This window comes from Protopterus annectens, chromosome 2.part2 (assembly GCF_019279795.1).
Source record: "Protopterus annectens isolate FY-2018-M chromosome 2.part2, PAN1.0, whole genome shotgun sequence".
Lineage (NCBI taxonomy): Eukaryota > Metazoa > Chordata > Ceratodontiformes > Protopteridae > Protopterus > Protopterus annectens.
In genome coordinates, this window is record NC_056730.1 from 17,123,655 (window position 1) to 17,149,995 (window position 26,341).

The 26,341-nt window shown below is 42.1% G+C and overlaps 1 protein-coding gene across 1 annotated transcript in view; it reads right to left on the minus strand.

Moving 5' to 3' along the window:
• AP3B1 (adaptor related protein complex 3 subunit beta 1) overlaps nt 1-26,341 on the minus strand; it is a 2,578,902-nt gene that overhangs the window by 2,439,989 nt on the left and 112,572 nt on the right. The window contains exon 2 of the mRNA XM_044063704.1: nt 23,581-23,656. Within this exon, the coding sequence (XP_043919639.1) occupies nt 23,581-23,656 (76 nt within the window). The remainder of the gene's footprint in view (nt 1-23,580; nt 23,657-26,341) is intronic.

The window sequence follows — 26,341 nt, forward strand, 5'->3', positions numbered from 1 at the left end:
TGTGACACAATGTTTAGAACCCATTTGTCCTGGGTTATAATGTGCCAATTTTGAGAGAAAAGTGCTATTTTTCCCCCTAAAGGTGCTGCTAGTAGGTAAGTGCTTGCTGCAGGCAGGGTGAAGTCATTGGGACTGTTTCCTATATGGTTGTGATTTGTCTTCTCCACTTTTGGAGGTAGAAGCACCCCATTGCTTAGACCTGTACGAACCTTGCGCCTGTGATCTGCCTCTAGGGCATCTGGGTTTGCCCCTTTGAGGTCAGTCTGACACTGGAAAGGAAGAATTCTTTGTAGGCCAGTTTCTGCTAAACCTAGGTGGCTGTACTTGTAAAAAATCTTTGACAGTTTGCATAGATTTAGCTTTGTCCTCCATTTTCTTTAATACCTCTTCTGCCTTAACACCAAACAAGGTATCATGCTGTAACGGTGCATCTAATAATTTAACTTTAACATGATCAGGCAGATGTTGTTCCTTTAACCAAGCATGCCTCCTAATTACAGAACCCGTAACTGCGGCCCTGCAGGAGGCCTCCAGAGACTCAAAACCACATTGCAAAGTATGCTTTCCAACTTGTTCAACTGCATGCAATAAACCCTGCATTTCTTTGTTTTCTGCACATTGCTTAAACACAAAATGTTGGTAAATTCGCAATGTCATGAAATATTGCTGATATCTGAGCATATGAAACTGGCAGTTTAAGGCCCTTATAGCTAAGGTAGCAGATGTGTAAACCTTCTTTCCCCATCTATCCAGTGCCCTACAATCTGTCAGAGTGGGTAGGGTTTTTTGCAGTGGAGGCCTTAACCCCTTTGGGAACCTGCGAAATAGTTTCTGGTTCTGCAGTAGGGTTTTTGAAAAGGAATTTATGAGAATCAGGAACCCTGTAATATCTGTCAGGCTTGACAGGAGCTGGAGGTAAGGAGTCAGGGGTCAGACTAGATTCTGAAAACACATCATCAACAATGTCTAACACAGGTGGAATAGCTAGAGGCCTGTGTTGAGGTAGTAAAAGGAAGTCCATTAGCCTCTTTTTAGATTCTGAAAAATCTTGGCTCTCCCAGTGGAAATGCTCCCTCATGGTATGTAAGGCTTCCCCAAAAGGATAGTCCTCAGGAGGAGAAGCTGAAGGAATAGATTCTTCAGCATCAGAATCCTCATAGTGGGGAAGTGAATATTCCTGATCAGAAGAGGAATCCGAAGAAATAAAAACCTGATCTGAAGATTCATAATCTGTCTTTTGCCTAGGTCTCTTATCAGGAGGGGGATGGGAACCCCTGATCAAGGTAATCAAGTCTTCGGCCATTTTGAGCATCTGTTTTTTGGGTATGGAGGCCTGCCCATGTGGCTGTTGAGTTTGTTTCTTTGTCTTTAAAGGTGCTTTAGTCTTTGCCTTTGAAGCTGAAGTCGGTTTAATGTATAATTGTTTAGGTCTGTAAACACCCTCAGAAGCCGGTGCCTGCTCAGCGGCTCCGGACCCATCTGAGAGAATAATGTCCGAGGCTCCAATACCTTGAGTATCCAGTGTCCTACCCGACTCCACGTGGGAATCGGTAATGGTCTGCGACTCTAAGGTAGCGGGCGTCAGGGGCTGCGAAAGCACCTCACTGAGAACCTGCGAATCGGCGACTGGCTTAGGAGAAGCTTCGTCGTCGGTTTTGGGTCTCTGTTGCCTGTCTTTTTCTTTGCGTTTTTTTGTTAAGTCCGGTAGTCGGATGACTATCAGACAAAATTTTGTAATTAAATCTGCATCCAAAATAGCTTAATGCAAAATCATACCAACACTTAATAGTGCGTTGGTTAAATCTAGCACAAAACCGACAACTAGAGACGTCGTGGTCAGGGCCTAGGCAAAGAATAGAGTAAGAATGAAAGTCCTTATGAGGTATTTGCTTTCCACAAGAAATACAATTATTAACTTTTTCTGACATCGGTCTGGAGCAAGAAAAAAGTTTCTCCAACGGGGTACTTCGCTTTAATGAAGACTTCGGATTTGAAACTTGAACATGAAAATCTCAGGAGTAGGCTGACCGGCACTTGCGAACTGCTTCTGCTTCGGGCACCGCACGGCAAGAAAGACTAAAGAAAATGGCGTTGGCTGCTTCTTTTATACCCCTGACGACCTGACGTCAGGGAAGGGGTGACGGCAGCCGATGCAGGACCCAAGACTTTGGAATTCAGGCCGACTGAGGGCAACCTGCCAGCAGGATTACCCAAATGTAATGACTGCAACAGTGAAACACGAAGAACATCTGGAAAGGACCAGTTCTTAGTAGGCCAGTGTCTACTACATCTTGGAGGTTGTACTTGTAAGAAATCCTTCACAGTTTGCATAGATTTAGCTTTATCTTCCATCTTTTTTAGAACTTCAGCCTTACTACCAAAGAGACGGTCCTGTCGTAAAGGAGCATTTAACAATTTTGCTTTAACATGATCAGGCAGATTTTGCTCTTTGAGCCAAGCATGCCTTCTTAGCACAGACCCAATTACAGCAGCCCTGCAAGAGGCCTCCAAATAATAAAAAAAACATTGCAAAGTATGTTTTCAAACTTGTTCAGCTGAATGCAATAAATCCTGTAAATCTTTATTTTCCACACAGTAAGAAATCAACAGCATTTGCTGTTTAAGCAGTCCCATGAGATGCTGCTGATATTTTAGCATATGAAATTGACAGTTTAAAGCTCTGATTGCCAGAAGTGTAAACCTTCTTACCCCATCTATCCAGTGCCCTGGAATCTCTATCAGAAGGGGTAGGATTTTTAGCAGTAGAAGCCTTAATGCCCTTGGGACCCTGAGAAATGGATTCAAGATCTGCAACAGGATTTTTGAAAAGGAATTTGTGGGAGTCAGGAACCCTGTAGTATCTGTCTGGCTTACAAGCAGCAATGCTAGATTCTGAAAAAACATCATCAACAATATCTAGGACAGGAGGTATAGTCAAAGGCCTATGCTGAGGAAGAAGAAGAAAATCCCCAAGTCTCTTTTTAGATTCAGAAAAATCCTGACTTTCCCAGTGGAAATGTTCCCTTAAGGTATGTAAAGTTTCCCCAAAAGAAAAATCCTCAGGGGGAGAAGCAGAAGGTATGGAATCTTCTGTATCAGAGTCCTCATAAGTAGGTATAGGCAATTCCTGTTCATTAGAAGAGTCAGAAGAAATAGAATCCTGGTCAGAAGATTCATAATCAATGTCTTGCCTAGGCCTCTTAGAAGGGGGGGGGGGTTGGCTACCGCTGATCAGAGTAATTAAATCTTCAGCCATTTTGATAATTTTTTTTTAGGCATAGGGGCTTGCACATGTGGCCCAGGTGTCTGTTTTTTAGGTACAGGTCGTGATTTTGGCCTTAGTTTTGAAGATGGCGTCGGTCTAATATACAAATCTGTAGGCCTGAAAACACCCTCAGAAGCCAGTGCCTGCACAGCGGCTCCGGACCCATCCAAGGTAGATACATCCGCGGGTTCAATAATTGAAGCATCTCGGGGCATACCGGACTCCGAATGGGTCTCAGTAGAGGCCTGCGAACCAGAAATAGCGGGTATCAGGGGCTGCGAAAGCGCTTCTCCGAGTACCGGTGAACTGGCGACTGGCTTAGGAGAAGCGTCGTCGGCAGTTTTGGACCTCAACGGCCTGTCTCTGTCTTTTTCTTTGCGTTTCTTAGGTATTCCGGTAGCCGGATTGCTAACCGACATTTCTGGATAATTAAAGCATGAGCCAAAATATTTAGAAGCAAAAATGTACTGACATTTGATAGTGCGTTGATTAAATAAAGCACAAAACCGACAGCAAAGTACGTTGTGGTCAGGGCCTAAGCAAGGGAATACAGTACAAATGAAAATCCTTATGACGTATTTGCTTCCCACAAGTAATGCAATTATTAACTTGACATCGGTAAGGAGCAAGATAAAGTTTCCCCAACGGGGTACTTAGCTTTTTAGTTGAGGACTTCGGATCTGAAACTCAAAAACGAAACTTTCAGGAGTTGGCCGACCGGCACTTGCTAACTGCTTCTGCTTCAGGCACCGCGCAGCAAGAAAGACTGATGTAATGGCGTCGGCTGCATGTTTTATACCACTGACGACCTGATGTCATGGAAGAAGGGACAGCAACCGACGCAGGACCCAAGACTTTGTTAATCAGGCCGACTGACTCATCCAACTACCTCAACTATTACTTCATCCCACCCAAAACAATTCCTCCCCTAGCAAAAACAAATTTTCTCTCTAATATCTATTGTACTATACTCTCCAATTTCAAATATGCTATTACCCTCTCCATGTATAATATTTTTCTAACCTAACGGCTAGTAGCTATATATTTTAAAATGTTAAACTTACAATTGTGTTTAAAACTAAAATATTCACTTTATGTAAATGTTGAAATTTCTGTATTGAATTGTCTCTTTCCATTTTTGTAACATTGTGACAAGCCAATTGCAAATATCATGGAGCTCATTTGTAAATGTTTGATTAGCTGTATGAACTATGTCCTTTTGTAACATGAAATGTAACTTGCAATTATTGTGGAGCTTTTCTTCCCGGACCTCCACTGAAATCGGGCTCTTCTTGGCCCAGCGGACTTCCCCGGTCATCAAAAGTAAATAAATAAGTTATAAGACCCATCGGATCCGAGGAGTCTTGTGGCTCTGAACAGGTTGTCACATTCTTCGGATCTGAAGGGGTTGAATCCAAAGTCTTTTAAGTATCTTGGTTGGCTCCAACGCAGCCCTTGGAGATTCCTTGATAGTGCATTTTTTGGACTCCTTGAAGTCACGGGTTTTTGAGGTGGCTTGAGCCCCAGGAGAGGAGGACGAATAAGCTGGAATCAGGCTTTTAAGGATGAGTTTGTTCCAACGATCAGATAAAGCTCTAAGGTTGAAGGAAGCACAGATCTCGCATTAAGATTTTAAATGATCTGGCCTCAAACAATAGACACACTTCTTGTGGACATCTGAATTGGGAATCTTGTGCCCACAGGAAGTGCATCTTTTAAACCCCACTGGCTTAACAGTAACTGAAACCAAGCAGTTAAGTACAAGCAAGCAAACACCCAAAACTCTAAAATAAAATTACATATATTTTTAACAGCAACAAGGAAATAAAGTTACAAAGAAGAGTGCTGAACATCACGAAAGGTGAAAGAGGCAGAAAGGGACCCTAATGCCTGTGAAAACTAAGTGGGAGGAGCAAGAAAAATTATAAATTTTTACAAACTAGTGATAATATTAAATTTTTAAACAAGAAAAGAGTTTTCTCACAATCTAAGACTTGGAAGCACGTCGTATAGCGATGGCAGTAAACGAGATCTGGGGAGTTGGGGATGGTGTAGAGAATTACAAGTATATGGAAAGGCTCAAGACTCAGAACCAAGTCTTGGAAATGCAGCTGAATTGAATCCAAGGGTTGGATATGTAACCCATTAATGAGGACAAATGTAAAGGACATCAGATTCAAAAGTTTACACTTAAACTAATGAGAACTATACTTTTCCAAATGACAGAAATGTCATACGACAGTCCAAAAAAAATTCCTAAGAAAACACATTTTTGTCAGAAAGGTACAGCTTTCATCATAGTATTAATTGTGGAAGCCCCCCCCCCCCCAAAAAAGGAAACTTATTTGTCCAGCAATGGCGAAATGCTAACTGACCATCAATCCTGAAAAGTGCGCAACAGGAGCATTCTCAGGCAGCAGGAAAACTCTAAAGGGCTTGGTGCCTTGTACTCTGATTTCCTCCAGTTCTACTTGAGCTGTCAGTGGTCTGGGAGTGTGGAAGGTGCTCTTAAGCTCTGGAAACTAGATGGCTGTTACATCACAGGCAGGACATAACCCCTATAGCAAAAGCTACTGCAGCAGTGATCTAACAGACATCTTACAATTGCACTTCTATTCATCCCTAATTAGGTTAATCACCAAATACAATTCCCCTTTTGCTTGTACCAATCTAAGCACTAAATCAACTTAAGAGACTTTAATGTTTGTGTATCAAAAGGATCTCAGATTTTACTACTCTTAGCTTACCTGAGAGATTTAAGGACTTATTTCCTCTACTCAGCTTAGCACATGCTTCTAAGAAGGTGTGATATTTGCTTACCCTTCATTGTTGTGCACTACCCTGTACTCTTTCAAAGCCTTCACTTAAACACAATCAATGGTAAAACAAACGCCAACTCTACAGACATAAAACTATACTCAGATTTCAGCAATGCCATCTGCAGTAACAGGTACCTAAACTGACATACCCCTGTTTCTAGTTTACATCACATGGGATCACCCTTTATCAACAATTCAAAAGATAGATGCGAGAAAGCTAGATACAGTGTCCATGAAAAGAAGACAAAAGTATTGATCATTGAAATTCTTAAATCCAGTGACTACAATTTCTTGCATAGAGAGAGAGTCATAAAATAATCAGGATTTGCTGTCAGAAACGAGAGCAATGTGGAAGAAAGATACCCAAACAGTTCCAGTAGTAGGAGCAACGGATCTTATAAAGTATTTAGATATGTTACAGTACATGCAACTCCATACGAATTGCAGGAGGAGTCATTACTGGGCACATTGCGGGTGCTGCAAAGAGCGCTTCTGGCTAACATCAAAAATTGAAACAATACTAATTTCATAAATTTTAATTATACTTTGACTTAGGAATGCAGTTCATTCCTGTCATGGTATTAGAAACCCAAAAGACTTGGAAAAATTAAAAAAAGAGAGAAAAGTACAGTTTTGTACCTACCATAAATGTAGATGTTCGAGGATCCACATTGCTGCAGTCCTTACACTTGGGTAGTCTGCTGTCCTCGGTCGGCCCGAATATCAAAGTATAAGGCTGACGTCGGTCAAGGCGCATTTGACTGACATCAGGACGTCAGGGTACAAATGCGCATGACCGACGTCATATCCTCAGTCTTTTCTTGCCCCAGATGTCAGAAGACCCTAAAAATAAAGGTCAAAACCAAAAGACAGCAAACAACCAACCAACCACCCTTGCACTAATTATATGTACAATATATACAATATACACAATATGTACAACCCAACCCACACAACCACCTCTAACTACAGAGGGAAGGAGGGAGGTAATTGGACTGCAGCAATGTGGATCCTCGAACATCTACATTTATGGTAGGTACAAAACTGTACTATGTTCTTCATCTCACATTGCTGCAGTCCTTACACTTGGGTAGAATCCCAAAGCAGAGGTAAGGGAGGATGGCTAACTACAAGGAAGCAGGAGCTGCCAAAATGCCCTGCAAAACAGCAGTGGCAAAACCAGCCCTGGATTTAGAGTAAAGTGGCAGGTGATAATGCCTAGAGAAAGTATGCACTGAACTCCAAGTAGCTGCCTCCAAAATATCCTTGGTTGCCACTCCCTCAAAAAGCTGTTGAAGTGGCAGTAGCCCTAGTGGAATGAGGCCTAATCCCAGCTGGAATCTCCTTGCCATGATGGGAATAACAGAAAGCAATGCAAAACCCAATCCACTTAGAAATAGTTTGTTTTGACACAGGCTTGCCCTGAGAACTCAAAGCAAAAGAAACAAACAACTGCTGAGACTGCCTGAACCCTTTAGTTCTGTCCAAATAATAACGCAACTGCCTGTGTACATCTAAAGTGTGCAAAATCTTTTCCCCTTTATTTTGGGGATTTGCATAAAAAGTAGGCAAATGAATAGTTTGGTTTAAAGCCACACTAGAAACCACCTTAGGCATAAAGGAAGGATTAGTACGTAATGATACCCTATCCTTATGGAAAATCAAGAAAGGCTCAACTGCCATAAGGGCCTGCAATTCAGAAACCCTTCTTGCAGAGGTAATGGCCAACAAAAAAGCAGTCTTCCATGACAAATATTTCAACTCAGAAGTAGCTGCAGGCTCAAAAGGTTGTAGAGTGAGTTTCTCCAACACAAAATTGAGATCCCAAGCAGGAGTAGGAGCTCTTCGTGGGGTCTTATATTCTTTGCCCTCTAAGAAATTGCTTGAACAAAGGATGAGAAAACAATGGTGGGTCGCAATCATAGTGAGCTGAAATTGCTGCAGCATGAACTTTAATAGAAGAGAAAGACAAACCTTTGTCTAGTAACTCAGTAAGATATTGAAGAGCCACACACAAATTAGGCTCAGAAACATCAAAATCTTTTGCTGCACTCCAAAATAAAAATCTCTTCCATTTGTCTGCGTACACTTTCCTTGTACTAGGCCTTCTAGCTTTCAAAATAACATTCAAAACTTGCTGAGGAAGTGGAGGCCCACTATGGTTCAAAACAGAATATGCCAGGCTGTTAGGTGCAGAGAGTGAAGCTTGACATTGAGCAAATGGCTGTCCTCCTGTGACAACAGGTGTGGAATCGAAGGCAAAGGCCATGGAGGCTTCCGTACCAGACTTCTCAGTAATGGGTACCAGTGCTGTCGAGGCCAATCCGGAGCTATTAAAATCATCCTTTGCTTGTCCTGTCTGACCTTTAGAAGTACCTTTGGGAGGAGAGGCAGAGGTGGAAAGGCATACACATGAAGACTGCTCCAAATGAAAGAAAGAGCATCCACTCTCCAAGCTGTGGGATGAAACCTTTTTGTGCAAAACTTTGGCAGCTGATGGTTTAGTGGAGAAGCGAACAGATCTATGTCTGGAGTTCCCCATGACACTGTCAATTTCTGAAATACATGAGGATCCAATTTCCACTCGTGGGGATCCATAATTTGTCTGCTCAACACATCTGCTAAGGAGTTCTGTGCTCCTGGCAGAAACCTTGCCTGAAGATTGAGCTGTAAACTGAGAGCAGTCTCCCACAAAATCATTGCTTGCCTGCATAGAGGATAAGAATGCGTTCCCCCTTGCTTGTTGATGTACCACATGACAGTTGTGTTGTCTGTTAGAATCAACACCTGCCCTGGAAGAAGTAATTCCTTGAAAGCTATTAATGCAAACTGGACTGCTAACATCTCCTTCATGTTGATATGTAGATGTTGTAGTCTGGCAGGCCACTTGTCTTGTATCCACTTTCCATTTAGATGAGCTCCCCAAGCTTTGTCTGAGGCATCTGTCGTTAAAATCTGACTCGCCTCTGGCCGGGTCACAGAGAGTCCCTTGTTTAGGTGACATTCCTGAGCCCACCACAAAAATTCCTTTTGAATGCAAGGTATTATTTGAATGACAGTGTCCAGATCCTGGCAGTGCTGTGTCCATACATTGTGAGATACCATTGCAGCTTCCTCATATGCAGTTTGGCATTGGGAAGCACCAGAATACAAGATGCCATGAACCCTAAGGCTTGAAGGACTGTCCTTGCAGTCAGCCCGGACTGATGAGATAGTTGATGGAAGTAAAGGGATAGACTCTTTTGTTTGTCCGGGGTTAAAAGGCCATCTGGGATGCTGTATTCAGTCTCACACCCAGAAAGCACATGTCCTGAGAGGGTACTAGACTGGACTTTATTTCGCTCACAGAATACCCCAGGCATCTTAGCACTGCTATCACATATTCCAAATGATGAAGAAGCTCTTCCCTTCCTTGAGCCAGAATCAGGCAGTCGTCCAAATAAGGACAGATCTGTATTCCTTTTAGCCTGAAGAAAGCTATCACTGGAGCCAGAACTTTCGTGAACATTCTGGGCAGTAGATAAGCCAAAGGGCAATGCAGAGAACTGATAGTGAGAAGTCCCAGCTCGAAAACGCAGATACTTCCTGCAACTCAGTCTGATAGGAACATGAAGGTAAGCCTCCTTGAGATCCAAAGTTACCATCCAATGATCTTTGCCCAGCAGAGGTAAAAGCTGCTGTAACGTCAACATTTTGAACTTGGGAATGTCCAGATAAGTGTTGAGGGTAGATAAATCCAAAATTGGTCTCCACGTGTTCCCCTTCTTTGGTACTAGGAACAGGCGAGAATAAAATCCTAGGCCCACTTCTGGCATAGGGACCGGCTGTATGGCCCCTATTTGGAGTAACAGAGAAACTTGCTTGTGAGCCTCTATTCTTTGTTGAGGAGGAACGCCTGGCATGCCTTTGAAAGGAGGCAAGGTATGGAAATAAAACCTGTAACCGTGGTGTATGATATCCAATACCCATCTGTCTTGGGTAATTAAACTCCAATTTTCTTTGAAAAGTGCCAACCTTCCTCCCAAAGGTGCTGCCAGACGAGAAGGCTCTGGCAGCTGAAAAGGTAGGTCATTGGGTCTGTTTACGAAAGGACTGACCCCTACCCTCACCCGAAGACTGTGCAGGAGAACTCCCTGTTCTAGGCCTGAAAGAGCCCTGAGCTCTGCCCCTACCACGCCTAGATCTACCCCTAGACTGGGAATCATAAGAAGGATACGTCCACCCCTTAGTAGGCCAATTTCTACTAAACTTTGGAGGCTGGACCTGCAAAAAATCTTTAACAGTCTGCATAGACTTAGCCTTGTCTTCCATTTTCTTTAAAACTGCCTCAACAGGAGGACCAAACAACACGTCAGATTGTAAAGGAGCATCTAAAATCCTTGTTTTAACATGTTCAGATAAATTTTGATCCCTCAGCCAGGCGTGCCTGCGAAGAACTGACCCAGTGGCAGCCACCCTAGACGAGGCCTGTACAGCATCAAAACCACATTGCAAAGAATGCTTACCCACCTGTTCAGAAACATGTACTAAATCTTGCAACTCTTTACAATCAATACCTTCTGCCAGAGCATCAACCTTAGACTTCAATTGTGAAAGGAGATAGTTTTGGTATTTCAACATGTGAAACTGGCAATTCAAAGCCCTCATAGCAAGAGTGGAAGTATAAACTTTCTTTCCCCATCTATCCAAGGCCCTAGCCTCTTTGTCTGCAGGAACCGGATTCTTAACAACAGAAGCCTTAACACCTTTAGGCCCCTGGCTAACAGTTTCTGTGTCTGCCCTAGGACTCTTAAAAAGATACTTATGAGCTTCAGGCACCCTGTAATACCTATCCGGTTTAACAGGAGCAGGAGGCAAAGAATCAGGATTAAGAGAAGCCTCTGTAAAAACATCTTCCACTACATCCAAAACAGGAGGTATAGCCAAAGGCCTATGCTGGGGTAAAAACAAAAATTCCCTAAGCCTTTTCCTGGAATCAGAGAAGTCCTGACCTTCCCACTTAAAATGCTCCCTCATGGAATGAAGAGTTTCTGAAAAGAAAAATCCTCAGGAGGAGAAGCAGAAGGAGTAGAATCATCCACATCAGAATCAGAATAAGGAGAGTACTCCTGCAAGTCTTCAGCCGAAGACTCTGAAACATCTGAAGCCTGCTCAAAACTCCCTAGCTCAGGCTCCACCCTAGGTCTCTTATCAGGAGGGGGCATAGAACCCCTAATCAAAGTAATCAAATCTTCTGCCATTTTAAGCATATGCTTCTTGGGCACAGTTCCTGAAGAGCTAGGGTAACACCAACTGAAGCTAAACCTGGCCTGCCCCTGGGAGAAGCCTTTGAAACAGCAGGAGAGGGCCTAGCCACCCTAGGAAGGGAGGGGAGTATAGAAACCTGAGAAGCCCCCTCAGCCTGACCTGCCTCCTGAGAGGCCACATCTTGCAATAATAAAGTCTCACCCTGGGAACACAAAGAAACCTCCGGTGGAGCCACCGGCTCCACCGACACCTCTAAAGAACCGGCGTCCGGTACAGACGGTTCTTCTAGCCTAGGCTTAACTGCTTTGTCCTTGCGCTTCTTCGAAGAAGCGGGCCGGAGCATCCGGCGGCATTTTATAATTGCACCGCTTCCCAAAGACTAACCTGGCACAATCCAACCTTCTCTTTATAGTGCGTTTATTGAATCTAGCACAAGAGCGACAGCCAACAACGTCGTGCTCAGGCCCTAAGCAAGGAATACACAAAGTATGATAATCTCTATGTGGTATCTGTTTCCCACAAGAAATGCAATTATTGACTTTTTCTGACATCCGGTAAATCACTGAGGCAAGAAAAACTAAAATATTCCCCAACGGGTACTTAGCCAACTTTGAACTCGGTCTGAAACTTCGAAATCGAAAAATCTCAGAACGCCAACCGGCACTTGCAATGCTGCTTCTGCATCGGACCATGCGGCAAAAAAGACTGAGGATATGACGTCGGTCATGCGCATTTGTACCCTGACGTCCTGATGTCAGTCAAATGCGCCTTGACCGACGTCAGCCTTATACTTTGATATTCGGGCCGACCGAGGACAGCGGACTACCCAAGTGTAAGGACTGCAGCAATGTGAGATGAAGAACATCCTGTGGATATAGCAAACCTGCTGGCTGACAGCTTCAGTGAAAATTTCACTTCCCTGCCCCCGCCACATATACCCCAGAGCACCTGTGCCCCACCTAGTATCTCTGAGGCGCAGGTCTTAAATGCTCTCTTCAAGGCCAAAAACACAGCTTCTATGGGACCAAACAACATCCCGGGCTGCATTCTAGATGGGTTAAAACAAGAATTAGCATCACCAATGGGTAGGCTTTCAAATCACAGCCTAAGCACTGGCTTTATCCCTGTGGAATGGAAAATTGCTACCATCATCCCCGTTGTACAAAGGGGGTGCATCCACGGACCCCAGGAATGACACACCCATTAGTCTGACTAGCCTCATCTGCAAGGTCATGGAACGTATCATTATGGCCCTTATTAACAAATATATAGGAAATCTCCAAACACTCAACCCCACCCAGTCTGGCTTTCTCAAGGGGAGATCATGCCTGTTAAATCTGGTAGAATTCTTCGAGACAGTCACCAAAGCCCTAGACAAGAGAAAATTTGTGCATACAGCCTACCCAGACTTAGCCCGGGCCTTTGACACAATCCCCCACTCAGGCATCATTGATAAACTCACCAAGATGTGTATCAACCCATATATTGTCAGGTGGTCTCAAACTGGCTCACTGATACAACTCATACTGTCAAAATAGGGGACTCCCTCCTCCAGCAGATCCATAACCAGTGGTGTTCCACAGGGATCAGTTCTGGGACCCCTACTGTTCAAAATATACTTTTGTAAAGTACAGGCTAAAGCTACAGGATTGCGGCTGACAAAGTTTGCGGATGACTGCAAACTGGGAGCGATCACTGAAAACCCTAGCAATGTCAACATCCTGCAAGAAGGCCTTAGACTAAATGACTGGTGCTAAACTCATGATATTAAACTTAATGCAAAAAAAATGCATTATCATCCCCTTTGGCAAGGGTGATATTCCTGCAAACTACCACATCAATAGCAATACCCTAAGCACAAAGTCAGTGGTGAGAGATCTGGGCATACAGGTTGACAGCAACCTCAACTTTGATCACTGTCTTCAGTGGTAAGAAGGGCATTTTATATTGCTCATCTCATAAGTAAGGGGCACTGCCTCCAGGAAAAAAAAAAAAAAAAAAAGAGGTAATAACCCCTCTGTACTCTTCCCTCATCACACCAATAATAGAGTACAATGCTCCCTTTGGTATGTTCCTTTCCAAACACCTGCAGCAATTTGAGAGATCACAAAGGTTCCTTACAAAGGAAATTCAGGGTCTTCAAGATCTGTCTTATGTGGACTGACTAAAATCATTGTCATTTCACTCTGTCATACAGACTGCTCAAAGACAACCTGTGCCTTGCATATAGAGCAATTTCTGACCCAGCTTTAATGGAAATGCTGCACATTCACAAGTCAAATGGCACACAGGTCACTCGCTCAAAGGACCTTAAATCTGGTATGTGGCATCAAAAGAACTTGCTAGAGATACAGATTTGTCTCACAGAGGTTGCCCCACCTTTGGAACAAGCTTCCCATTCATGTTAAACAAAACCCCTCACTGGCCTTATTTAAGTGTAATTTGGACAACTGGATGGGTAACTGGAAAATCACTCCTGGGATTCCCACCTGTGTCCCTCTTAGACAGGGAAAATAGGCGCTGATTTCAGTGTGTCTGAACCAGACACACTTGGGAACACAAGCTGAACTTTGCTAGGCTTGTAAGGGCCATGGGGCAGTTAGCCTAATAATCTCCTATGATCCTACGAAGGCTTGCAGTACCAAATTTAAATCCCATGGTGTTATGGGATCTTTATAAGGAGGTCTTAGCAGGAGAGTGCCTCTCAAAACCACTTTGCATAGCTTAGAGGAAGCCAGTGAAGAATTCTGAAATCCAACATGAAAGTTAGAAATTGCTGCAAGCTGGACTTTAATAGTTGATGAACTAGCACTTCCATTAAACAGACTCAGCAAAAATTCCAGAACTGATTGAACTGGAGCCGAGAAGGGGTTAATTTGATTTTGTTCTGTCCAACAATTAAATCTCTTCCATTTACTCCTGCAGAGTTTCCTAGTAGAAATTTCATGGGAAGATAAAAGTATAGATCAGACAGAAGATAGCACTGGTGGTCTAGCTATTAAAGGAATTGGAGAAACAATGCTGTTAGTTTAAGGTCTGAGATAGCCGTATGAACCATACCTATTGGGTGGGAAAGAAGGTCTGGAATTGAATCCAGAATCTAAGGTGAATATTGTAGGAGAGGCCAAAGGAAGTGAAACCAAATTTGTCAAGGCCAGTAAGGTGCAAGGAGGATGACTTTGCTCTTCAACCAGGCTGCTTTCTGCAGGAATTTGAGAATTAGGGGAGTTGAAGGATAAGCATACAAAAGACCTGGGGGGGGGGTGCAGTACAGCATCCATTCGTGATTCCCCAGTGGGGGATAAGGGAAAAAAAACTGCTACACTTGTTGTCTTGGAGACAGGCAAAAAGATCGTAGCAAGGCTGGCCCTACTGATTGAAAATCACTTCCATCACTTCACTGTTGAGAGACCACTTGTGAGGTACTAAGATGGACCTGCTCAGTTTGTCTGCTATAGTATTGGACTTCCCTGGAATATGTGTTGCTATTAGAAAGCAGTTGCCACACACTGAGGGCTTCTCAACACAGGGGATAAGATCTGGTTCCCCTTGTTTGCTGATGTACCAAACTACTGACATGTCTGTCTGGACTGCATTGTTCCAACAGGAAGAGAGTCTTGGAATGTCTGCAACACCAAAAAGCTCTGCTATCATCTCCAGAACACTGATAGGCAAGTTGGCCTCTTCAGGAGACCAAGTGCCTTGGACTGTTTTCCCCAAGAAATGCACCCTCCCCACCCAATCTCAGAAGTGTCTATGGTCACTATGGCCTTGGGCTGAGGGAGGTCGAAAGCACAGCCTTGTAATACCTGCTGCAATTGCATCCACCAGCAAAGGTATCTTCTGCATACTTGAGCTATTCTCATATTCACTGATATGGGCTGAGTAAATACTGACCACTTTATTGTTAGCATCCATTGTAGAATTCTCATGCGGAACCTTGTTAAGGGAACTAAGTATTGCCGCTGCCGCTGACACTGACCTCAGGGCTTGCAGAATCAATTGGGTTGAAATTATGGTACTGCAAATTATTTTCCTGACTTGCATCCTTATGGTTTGTACTCCTAATAGTGGAAGAGAAGCTACCATAGATATTCTGTTGAACATTGTCATATTAATTCTAATGCCTGGGTTGGTTGTAAGTGAGACTTGTTGTAATTTATGTTTTTTCCGAGATGTGAACCATTCTGTAGCACCTGATCTCATGCTTCCATCAATCAATGCCTTGTCAGGGCAGTAATGAGTCATTATTATAAATATGGAAGCACCCGTAATCCTTGCAGTCTCAAGTGAGCTGCTACCACTGATATGCACGTAGTGAACACCCTGGGGTCTGTGGTGAGGCCAAAAGGAAGTGCTGTGAACTGATAGTGACTGGCTTCCAGCCGGAAGTGTAAGTACCTTCTGGATCATCTGTTCATCTTAATGTGATAGCAAGGATCCTAAAAATCTACAAGGCACATCCGGTCTTGCTTGCCCAGAAAGGTCAGAAAGGATTGAACCATGACCATCTGGAACTTTGTGTGTCGAACTGACCTGTTCAATACAATGAAAATCCAAAACTGGTCTCCAGTCCCAGTTTTCTTTCGTGCTAAAAAGAAACTCGAGTAAGTTCCAGATTCTATTTGGTCTGGTGGAACCTCTTGGATGAATTTTGATCAGCTTTGGATTTCTAGTGCTGCTGCTTTCCTCTGATTGGGTGGAACATTGGAAATTTTTCTTAAAGGAGGAGGTAACTTCCTCTGCCACAGGGGTTTTAGCTTCCATTAGAGTTTCTCCCCTCTGCCTCTGGGGGTATATACATGTGTGTCCCGGAAAGGACCCTGGAACTTTCTGAACCACATTTTTCAACCTCCCTGTTGATGCCTGGAAAAGGTCTTTTGAGGGGTTGAAAAACATATGTCCACTGCAGAGAGGGCATTTCTGTCCTTCTCTCACCTGGAGAGAGAGTGTCCTTCACTATGGGGCCAAACAAAAGTGCCATCAAAAGGAGCACTGACTAACGAGGACTTGAAGGGCTCCACAAAAATCACACTGGTGCATTCGGGTATGCCTTGTTATGGAAATGCCTGAAACCCATGGCCCTTGAGGAGCCCTCTGCAGTGTGTGAGATGAGCCTCATGGACGAATTAGATATAGCTTGCAGGGTAGCCAACTGAGAAACTACTGAAGATTGAGCCTCAGCAGTTTTGGTTCTAAAAAGATTTCCATAACTCTCTTTGAATTCTCATAAAATGTGTCAAATAGTTTGGTGATCTGAGTGCAAAAGTTGCTGAAGCATAAACACGCTTCCCAATTCTGTCAATCGCCCTATACTCTGTTAGGAGGATGGACAGTGGAACTCTGTTCCACAAGTTCCTTTTTCGCAGCTGTCATCATGACCAAAGCATCTATTGGCACCCCCTTTATCCCAAAATTCCTTGCCTACTGGTGGAAACAGAATCTGGTCTGGTCTCTTGGGGATTAGCTCAACAGTATCAAGTTACTTAGACGCCCACTTAGAGACCAAATCATTGAGCTCAACTGCGGGTGGAGTAACCCAGGAGGTAGACAGGTCAGCTACAAAGGCCTCCAGAAATATAGATTCTTCCAATGGGTCTTGGGAAGACTAGCCAGCCTACGGCTTAAGGATCCTAAGAATGTCTCTAAATGAGACATTATCGGGGGGTGATTTTGGGGACTCCTCTCCATCGAAATAAGTATCCTCAGTGACTTAACTCGTGAGGAGCGTCCAAGTGCCTCGTTTTACATTTTTTCTTCCTATGAACCTCCTTGGTGGGATAGTCCAGTGAAGTATCAGAAGAGATTATGATATCATTCTGGGTAGTCTGGGAACTTTGAGCTGACTGTCCCCGTGGGGTACAATGTTGAGGCTCATGGTGCAAAGTCATCTGTGAAGTAGAGGGGGAATCTGAAGGGGTAGGACCCAAATGTCCTGCTGGAGCAGAGAACACTCTCTTCACTTCCTCAAAGGCAGCTCACTCCAGGGAGAAGGAAGACAATGGAAATGAGAAAGCAAGTTTCTGGCCATCACCCCCCCCCTCCGAAAAAGACCCACCCAAGGCAGAAGATAGACTGAATTGTCCAGTGCCGAGGCTCTGAGAGGAAGAGATGGCTCTGAACACCTCGGTGTACACTCCAAACTCCAGGATCCAACAGGGATGCTTTGGCCCTGAAAATCATCTGGCTGTGAGGAAGTCAAAGCCAGTGCATTCAAAGCAACATCTGGATCCAAAGAAAGTGCTTTCTTCAGATCAGAACCAGACGGACCTGGAAAGCTCAGATCTAAGGGCTCTAACACAACAGGCTGGATTACAGAAGAAGCTGTAATAGGTGGAGTACTGGATAACAGGGCTTCCTGACCTGAAGGGGTAGGAGCAGTGAGAACTCACACTGAACTTGCACTCTGAGGAATTCCCTTATCATTCTTCCATATCTGCTTCAGTGAGACCCCTGGGGAATGAAAAGATGCTAGGGATTGAGATTCAGACTGCCTTTCAGAAAAGGGTAAGGCAGTGGGTCCAAGTGGGGGGAGTATGTGGTTCTGGGTAAAGGCTTCGGATCTAAGACAGTAGGATCCAATGTAGATTTGGTCGGCTGCAGAGAAGGTCAGATCTTAACACGTTTTTGATCAGATTTCTGTACTTTTTTGGAGGTTTCAAAACGGAAGATGTGGAAGACTCTGAAGGTTTACACCTCTTCAATGGGTCTTTAGCCTTCTGTTTGGGGGAATGAGCCCTAGTGATGGCTGGCTTCAGAAAAACAGGTGGGCAGAAAACCCATTAACTTACTTCTGTTAGCAAGAGCATGAGGCTTAAACTTATTACAAATGCTGCACTCTATCTTTAAAAGATGTGGGCCTAAGTAATATACGCACAGAAAATGGGTGTCAGAGATGGGCAATTTGTGCTCACACTTCGCACATTTTTTGAATACTGAAGGACCTTTTTCAGACATCCTGTCAGAGATATCAAAAACAAAATATACAACACTAACATTTTTTTTTTCACCAATAAAGGACAGACAAGCAAAGTAACAACAATGGTAGTGAAAAAATTACACCAAGTGTAATAGAAGGGGAAAAAGTAATTATACCAACAATGATAAAATTAGAAATATAAAAAGTGTATAAGGGTTGGGAAGCAAAGGTAGGCCTAACAACAATGGTACGTAAAAATTACACTAACTAGTGTACAAAAAGAGTTCAATGACACAGAGATGAAGAAAAATGTACATATTTAATAAATAAACTGTTTGAAAAGGAAAAATATATAGAAAAACTTAACTCCCACTCTAAAATGCGAAAGCTGAAGGTGACCAAGTCTTGGCGTGAAAGCGGCAAACGAGATCTGAGGGATGTTAGGGATTGGTGCATTATGGGTAAGGAAGGAGCACGAAAGTTTTTGGAGGCCATGAGCTAGTGTAATGGCAAAGTCGGATCCGAGTATCAGACTTGCTTTTTAAGCTCAGTTTATGACGTACGGCCAAGAATCAACTTATGCTATAATGATGAGCTCAGAAAAAAGTGTGAAACATGACATGTCTATTGCTAGTGGAACTTGGCATGTTGTACGTGAATGCGCCAGTAAAGACTTGAAATAAAAAAAATGAAAGTAAAAAATTATAGGCATTCAGAAGCCATGCATCTCAAATACTGGTATGTTGAAAGGGGTCATTTGTATGCATCCTATGGACGTCCACTACAGGAGGTTGAAAGTATTACACAGTGAAGACATTGCTGGGTCCTTCTTAGAGTTTGTCTGCGTGACGTTTTATTCTTTGGTTTGGATATATTAGAGTTTGTCTGCATGACGTTTTATTCTTTGGTTTGGATATATTTATGTTATCACTAAAGGTTTTTACAACTGACGAATGGTAAAATGGTAATTGTGCCCACTAAAAAAGGCAATAAAGGTAAGCAAAGGTGAATGGCAGCATATCCGTATTTTTATTGTAAGTGCTTGTTAGTCTGCTGTTTGGTAATTTGACAGTACGTGGTTGAGGGGAGCTTTGCTTATGTTGTCGGTTGGATGCAGTAGGTAAGTGTGCTTTGGTTTTAATACCGTAACTTGTGGCATTACGGGCTGAGTCGAGTGTTTGGTCATTAAGGTTAGATTAAGGGTTGGAGAAGGGAACAGTTTTAGCACACTATGCGTCTGATGGTGTCTGTGAAGGATTGGAAATGTAGACAAGTGTTTCTGTGCTCAGAACTGAGGCAGAGGATGCTTTTAGTGTTGTGTGGTGATGTATGTGGTGCATATCTGAGTAAGTTATGCAGCGGTAGCATTACAGAACTTTTTTTTTTTTTTTTTTAAATCTAAGATGGGGTTGGGGCTATGGGTGGGGCAATCTTTGCTAATGCTAACTAACCTTATCCTACCCTCAATCCCAATTCTGCACCTTACCTTAGAAAAAAACTTTCTGTAATACTACTCTTCAGACAAATTTGTTTTGAATTTAGTGTTAGGGTTTTGGTTAGAGAACTGCTTAAGGAAAATTTGCATTTTGCAATGCTTTTTGTTTTTACTATTTTTGATTTTTGGTAAGCTGTTTTATGTAAATGACAGCATTGATCTTATCTGTTCTGATGCTTATACACTTTGATCCTTTGTCAAACCCATACACGTGTGTGTGTGTGTGTATACACAGAGAGACACATATAGACATATATATTTCTATGTGCACACAGAAACCTGTTGTGTGTGCGTGCGCATATATATATATATATATATATATATATATATATATATATATGCATACATACAATCTATTTATATATATATATATATATATATATATATATATATATATACATACACATCTATATATATATATATATATATATATATATATACACACACACATACACACACATATATATGTGTGTGTGCATGCACACAAAAATATAAATATTTCTCTACATAATACAGATATTTATTCCAATATATATACTTTATTTATAGATATCTATATAGATAGATATATACAACATCTGTGTCAACCGATCAAAGTACTGAATCTTTGAACTCGCTGAACAATAAAACAATCAAATGCCTAAACCACAGAAACATAACCAACTGCAAGAAGAAACTATTTTCCCTTTGAGATAAGTTAATCCTACCACTAACTACAAGGATAATTTGTCTGAATAATGGTAGTGTTATGAGAAACAGTTTGGGGCATTCTTCTAGGTGCTTAGGTATTCCCTGCAGGGCAGTGTCTTCCATACAGTGGAACAGCCCTCAGAAGTAACAAGCAAATGCAGGGAAGGAGGATACTAAGGGGTATATCATAAATTAACCCCCCCCCCAGGATGCCCTTAGGTTCTGCACTGGCTTCAGCCTTGGAAGAGTGTGGCCTAGGGCAGAGAGGCACTGCGGTAGCCAGAAAGAATGAAGAGAAGTAGTACAAAAATAACTACCGACTTTGTTCTGTATGTCTTCCCTTTAGAAGTAGTACAAAAATAACTACCGACTTTGTTCTGTATGTCTTCCCTTTAGAAGTAGTACAAAAATAACTACCGACTTTGTTCTGTATGTCTTCCCTTTAGAAGTAGTACAAAAATAACTACCGACTTTGTTCTGTATGTCTTCCCTTTAGAAGTAGTACAAAATAACTACAGACTTTGTTCTGTATGTCTTCCCTTTAGAAGTAGTACAAAAATAACTACCGACTTTGTTCTGTATGTCTTCCCTTTAGAAGTAGTACAAAAATAACTACCGACTTTGTTCTGTATGTCTTCCCTTTAGAAGTAGTACAAAAATAACTACCGACTTTGTTCTGTATGTCTTCCTTTTTTATTTTCATACAGGTAACTTCTTAGATAAATTCAGCAATTAATGGCATGATTGCAATATTTCCAATTTATAACTAGGTTTTCCACAAACATGTAAACCTCTCATTTTACTTGCGTTTTCCTTAAATCTTCACATTTTGTTCTTGTAAGACTATAAACAGCTTATTGCACTTTCTCCTGTTATACTTTGCCTCTGGCCTGAGTCATGGCTGAATAAGGTCCTTGGATCTGACCACTGACCCAGCTAAATTCAAATAATTCAATTATTCCTGTACTTTTTACTGTAATTTCTAGTTGTTACTTTGACTGCGATATAATATTCAGTGCGTCTTCAGCTGACCATTAAAACAGACTGTAAATACTGAACATTGAAATCAAACTGACACTGCACCCAGTATTCAGAGTTATGGCAATGAGTGCACTGATCTTGAAATCGCATATTCCATGAAAATCCTGTGTGTATGTCTTCCCCTGAAAAAAATCAGTTCACATTTTGGAATTTCCCAGTATTTTCTTAAAGTAAAATCAAGTGTCCCAGGGCATGGAATATTCATTTTATTTTACTGACTTGCTTACCTGAGTAGTGCATTGATCTCAATGCACCATTTGTAGGCACAACCCAAGTTAAGAGGATCACATAAGAAATTAACAAAACATATTTACAGACACAAGGATATGATATAAAACATTCATATTTACAAACAAAAGTATACTACAACATTATTTCAAGTTTACAAAGTCACAGGATAAGCCCATGAGAACAGCTTCAAAAGAAAGCCAAGGACATTTGGCTCCCAGGCCTTTTTCAGGATATTTGCCTTGGAAGAACACTTCCCGGAAAATCTCTTCAACTTGAATAAGCACGACTTCCTAGTGCTAGGTTTACTAGCCTTTTAGATTATACAATATTTCTCCTGGCTAGTACTCCTTGAACATTATCAGTCCAACAGCATTCATGCTGGCAGAACAAGGGTCCTCAATGGATGGTACACTAGAGTCACCTTGACCTTGGTTAGAAGGGTGCAGGACTATGGAAACAGCAGAGGACTATCCCATGTCAGCTGCACCACCTGGCAGGCTAAGGCTCCCTTGGCCATTAGGGATCTATCAGGAAGCATTTGGTCCGGTACATTCTTATCTTCTGTAGCTCCTGGGTGATCACAGGGATAACAAAGTTATACAGAAGACCTCACTCTAAGGGAAGTTAATGGGATTCACTTGACCATGCCATTTTGTAAGGAAAGTGGTGCAAGAACTTTTTCATGAGGCAATTTGTCTCCTGTGCACACAGGTCCGTCAGTGGAAGACCCTATTTCTTCATCAGTGAATGGAAAATTTAAGGATCCAACTTTTATTCATGACTGGTAAGTTCGATTCAAAAATTTGTCTGTAACAATGTTATGGAATTGTGTGATAACAGGACACAAGAGGTTTAAAGATGGAGTTTCAGCAAGGAAGTTCTTGCCCACATCACTGTCAAGCTATACATCTTGTTAAGAGCGAGTGTCATATGGCTTGTTTATGCATCACATCCTCATTGCTTTGTCTGTGATGACACCCAGGATCCCGGACTATAAAACTGACCAGACTATTATTAATGCCAGGATCAAGGTCATCATTTTCTACATGGTGAAATGTCTGTTCATTGTGGACCAGTTTCATTTTCCCTGAACTGTCAACAGTGCCAAATGCATCCCTCAAAATCTGAAGCATCCACTTTTAAGGGTCTATGCCTCCTCTGGAACCACAACTGGCATGCACTGGTTGTGTTCCTCTCATCTGGCTCACCACAAAAGTCCTTCCTAATGAAGGCAGATCAGAAGGTTGTTCCGCTTTTGCTGCTGTCACAGGTTAATGAGGTACTCAATCTTCTGAACATGCAACCCTGGATAGACAGATGTCAAAATACACATGTTCCAATACCTCAAAGCTGCCTCTGGCAAACCTAATTGCAGATCCAGCACTGAAATCAAAATATGCCTTTAAATGGAAGGCCTTGTCCATGGAGAGGTACATATGATCTTTGCCTGCATCTAACAGGGACACAGTAAAAATCTTCAATCTCTTGAAACCAGGCTGTCTGTGGAAAGTCCAAAGGAGCACAGACAAACTGGCCTCAGTCACTAAATTTAGATCCATCTACTGCAATGGAATCAGATCCACAGGCATTCACTAATGTCTAACTTTAAACATTTATAGCAGTGCCTGATCATTAGTGTACACACTGTATGGCAGTGCAATGTCATGTCATGTCTTATCTCTCTCTCTCTTGCAGCATTAACTAACAGCAGGACACAGTACCGTGGAGGACAGATTATTAACATAGTCATTTTGACATTGCAATACAATCCTTACACAAGTGACTGAACGCATGTCTGAGCACTTAATTTCATCACATCACAGCTTAGTAAAGCACAAACTGATCACTTGTACACTAAGTGCACTAAACATACCCCAACAATTCTTTTCATTGCTTCCAACTTTGAGGAATCTTTGTTGCTCTCCAACATTTGCTTGAGGTCTTCATTTCTGTAAGTAAAGAGTGAACCAAAATAGTTGGTACACCACAAACAAAATTCTGAAACATAAAACATTTGTTTATTTTTTTTTCTGCTAAAATTTGGTTACATCAGAACGTTTATTTTTGATAATCAGGTATGCACACCAATCAAGTAGCAAATGTATCAACCATAATGGTAAGGCCATCCAAGCTATTTGAAATACGCTGAAGCTGATTTATAACGAAGTAAAAAGTGAAGGTCTCCAAAATACAGGATTTCTATTACTAATTTTTTAATGCAGAAAGCACACTTGTGAAAGCAAACTTACCATAATGGGAAATGTGAGCTTTACATTTATTTTTTATTCAGATATGAAAAGGGGGTTGTGGAGGGATGGATTATATTGAACCGATTAAATTCAAGGTTTGATCTTCTGCAGTAGCATAAACTAAATAGGCCCCACCCCCCTCTGACCAACCAAGATTACAAAGCTTAAGGGCACCTGTCATGTGCACCAATTGGCACGAGTCCAAGAGCAGCACTATATAAAGAGAGCTGAAGCACAAAAAGCTGCAGAGCGTTTTTTTTTTTTTGCCTAGTTGGGAGGTAGAAGCCCTGAGAGAAAAAAATGCTAGGCTAGGAAACAAACCAAACAATTAACTATGTACAAAAGAGTGAAACATGCATACCCTGGCATCAGAAAAGGAAAATAAAACAAGCAAATAAGGGGCCTGGAGGGAGAGGAGGCTACTGCAAGAGTGATCTTTTAAAACATCTACTGTTATGGTGAGTTTACTTATACAACTGTATTATTTTCACTGTTGCAGTAGCAGAAGTTAAGTGGTTGGCTTACCATAGCTTAGAAAAATAAAAAAAACAAGGCCAATAAACTAAGACTCCAGGAGTCTCTGGAAATGGTCCTAGCTAAGCTTGTTATGCACAAGGAGAGCAAAACTGGTTTGCAGTGCTTTGTAGACTTGTACACAGACCACATTGTTACCTCTAAAATACACGGAGTCTGCTCTTTTCCAGAAAGTGACCCAAGACAAAGCCTTTGTTGAATAAGACCTAACCCTGCCTGGAAGTAGCTTACTATGAGTGTAACAAAAAGCAATAGCATGAGATAGCCACCTAGAAATGGTCAGCTGTGACACTCGTTGTCCTTTCCTTTTTATCTGGTAGGAGACAAACAGCTAACGAACTTTCCTGAAGGCTCAAGTTTGGGTTAAAGTAAACTCTTTGACCTCTTTAGTCATACAAGGAGGATTAGTTCTCAAAGAAACCCTGTTCTTGGGAAACGTAGGTAGGGATGATTCACTGTAAGTGCTTGTAACTCACATGTTCTACAACAGATGTCTGAGCAATAAAAAGTCTTCCATGTTAAGAACCTTAAAAATAACCTGATGTGCTGGTTTAAATGGATAGAATGTAAGCTTGTGAAGTACAATGTTAAGATCCCAAGGAGGAGCCACCTGTTTCCTAGGTGGACAGACATACAACACACCTTTCAAAAACTGTTTAACTTGGGCACAGTTAGAAAGGGTGGGATCAAAACAAAGAAATGGATAACTACTGCAACTTGACAGAGTAGCAAAAAAGTCAGATTACAGTAACTCACACAAATAATGAACAACCACAAGCAGCTGGGTGCTTCCACTTGCACGTGTAGGACTTACTAGAAGCATTTTCTTCTCTTCCTTTAGTACCTGCTGCATGTTCTCAGAAAAATAGAGCTTTAAAGAGACTAACATTCTGTCATCCAGGTAGTTAGTTGAAGATTCTTCATATCAGAGTCCATCAAATATCCCCTGCCTAATGTAATCAAATACAGCCCTTGGGCAGACTGAAAAGAAGGGAGAACCACTGTTGCCTGGGCCAAAAGGGGTCACCATCCCTATCTTTGGGGAGTCCTTCTGGATCTTCAGAAGAATGATGGATATTACTGAAAAGCTTGGAACAGTATACAGAAAACATTCCCATTCACGAGTATGAGAAGGATCTGTCTTCCTGCCTGTTTGCAAGGAGACATGCAGCAGAATTTCAGAGTTTTCACTAGCTGTCTGTTCTAAAAGGTAGCAAACGGATCTACTTGAGGTATTCCCTATAGTTGAATAAAATCATGTAAGACCTCAAGATGAACTTTCAGTTTGTGAGGATTCTGTCCTGGCCCTTCTAAGCTCGTCTGGAATGAGGTTTTGTTCTGACAGAATGCATGAAGCTTGCATAGTAACACTGGGCACTTGAGTATTATCGCAACCACATTTGGAGGATGAGAAATGGCTGTTTTCCAAGCCATACTCGTGCTGACAAAAGTAGTGGAAAACAGTTGTCAAATATACCTATAGCAACAAGAATGGGAGAAACATGTACGACAAACAAAACATTGCTTTTAATGTCCAGAACTATTTCCAATTCAGTGCAGGTACACACACTGTTTCAATAACGTTCAGTAGTACCGCATGGCAAGTAATCAGAAGTGGGCAACACGCCTCTCAACTCCCCAGCTTTTCGCATAATGGCCAGATTTTAGTGTCATTTTTTTCTTTTTTCTTTTTTGGGGGGGGGGGGGGTTGCTCTCCTCGTGAAATTTCTGGTTTCCGGGAAAAAGGTAGGATTTTACAAAACCATCAGTGTTGCTGGCACTTGTAAACTGTGACCTCGGGAACAAAATAGTCTGAATGCAGGACAACGACATTGACAGCTATAAACACCC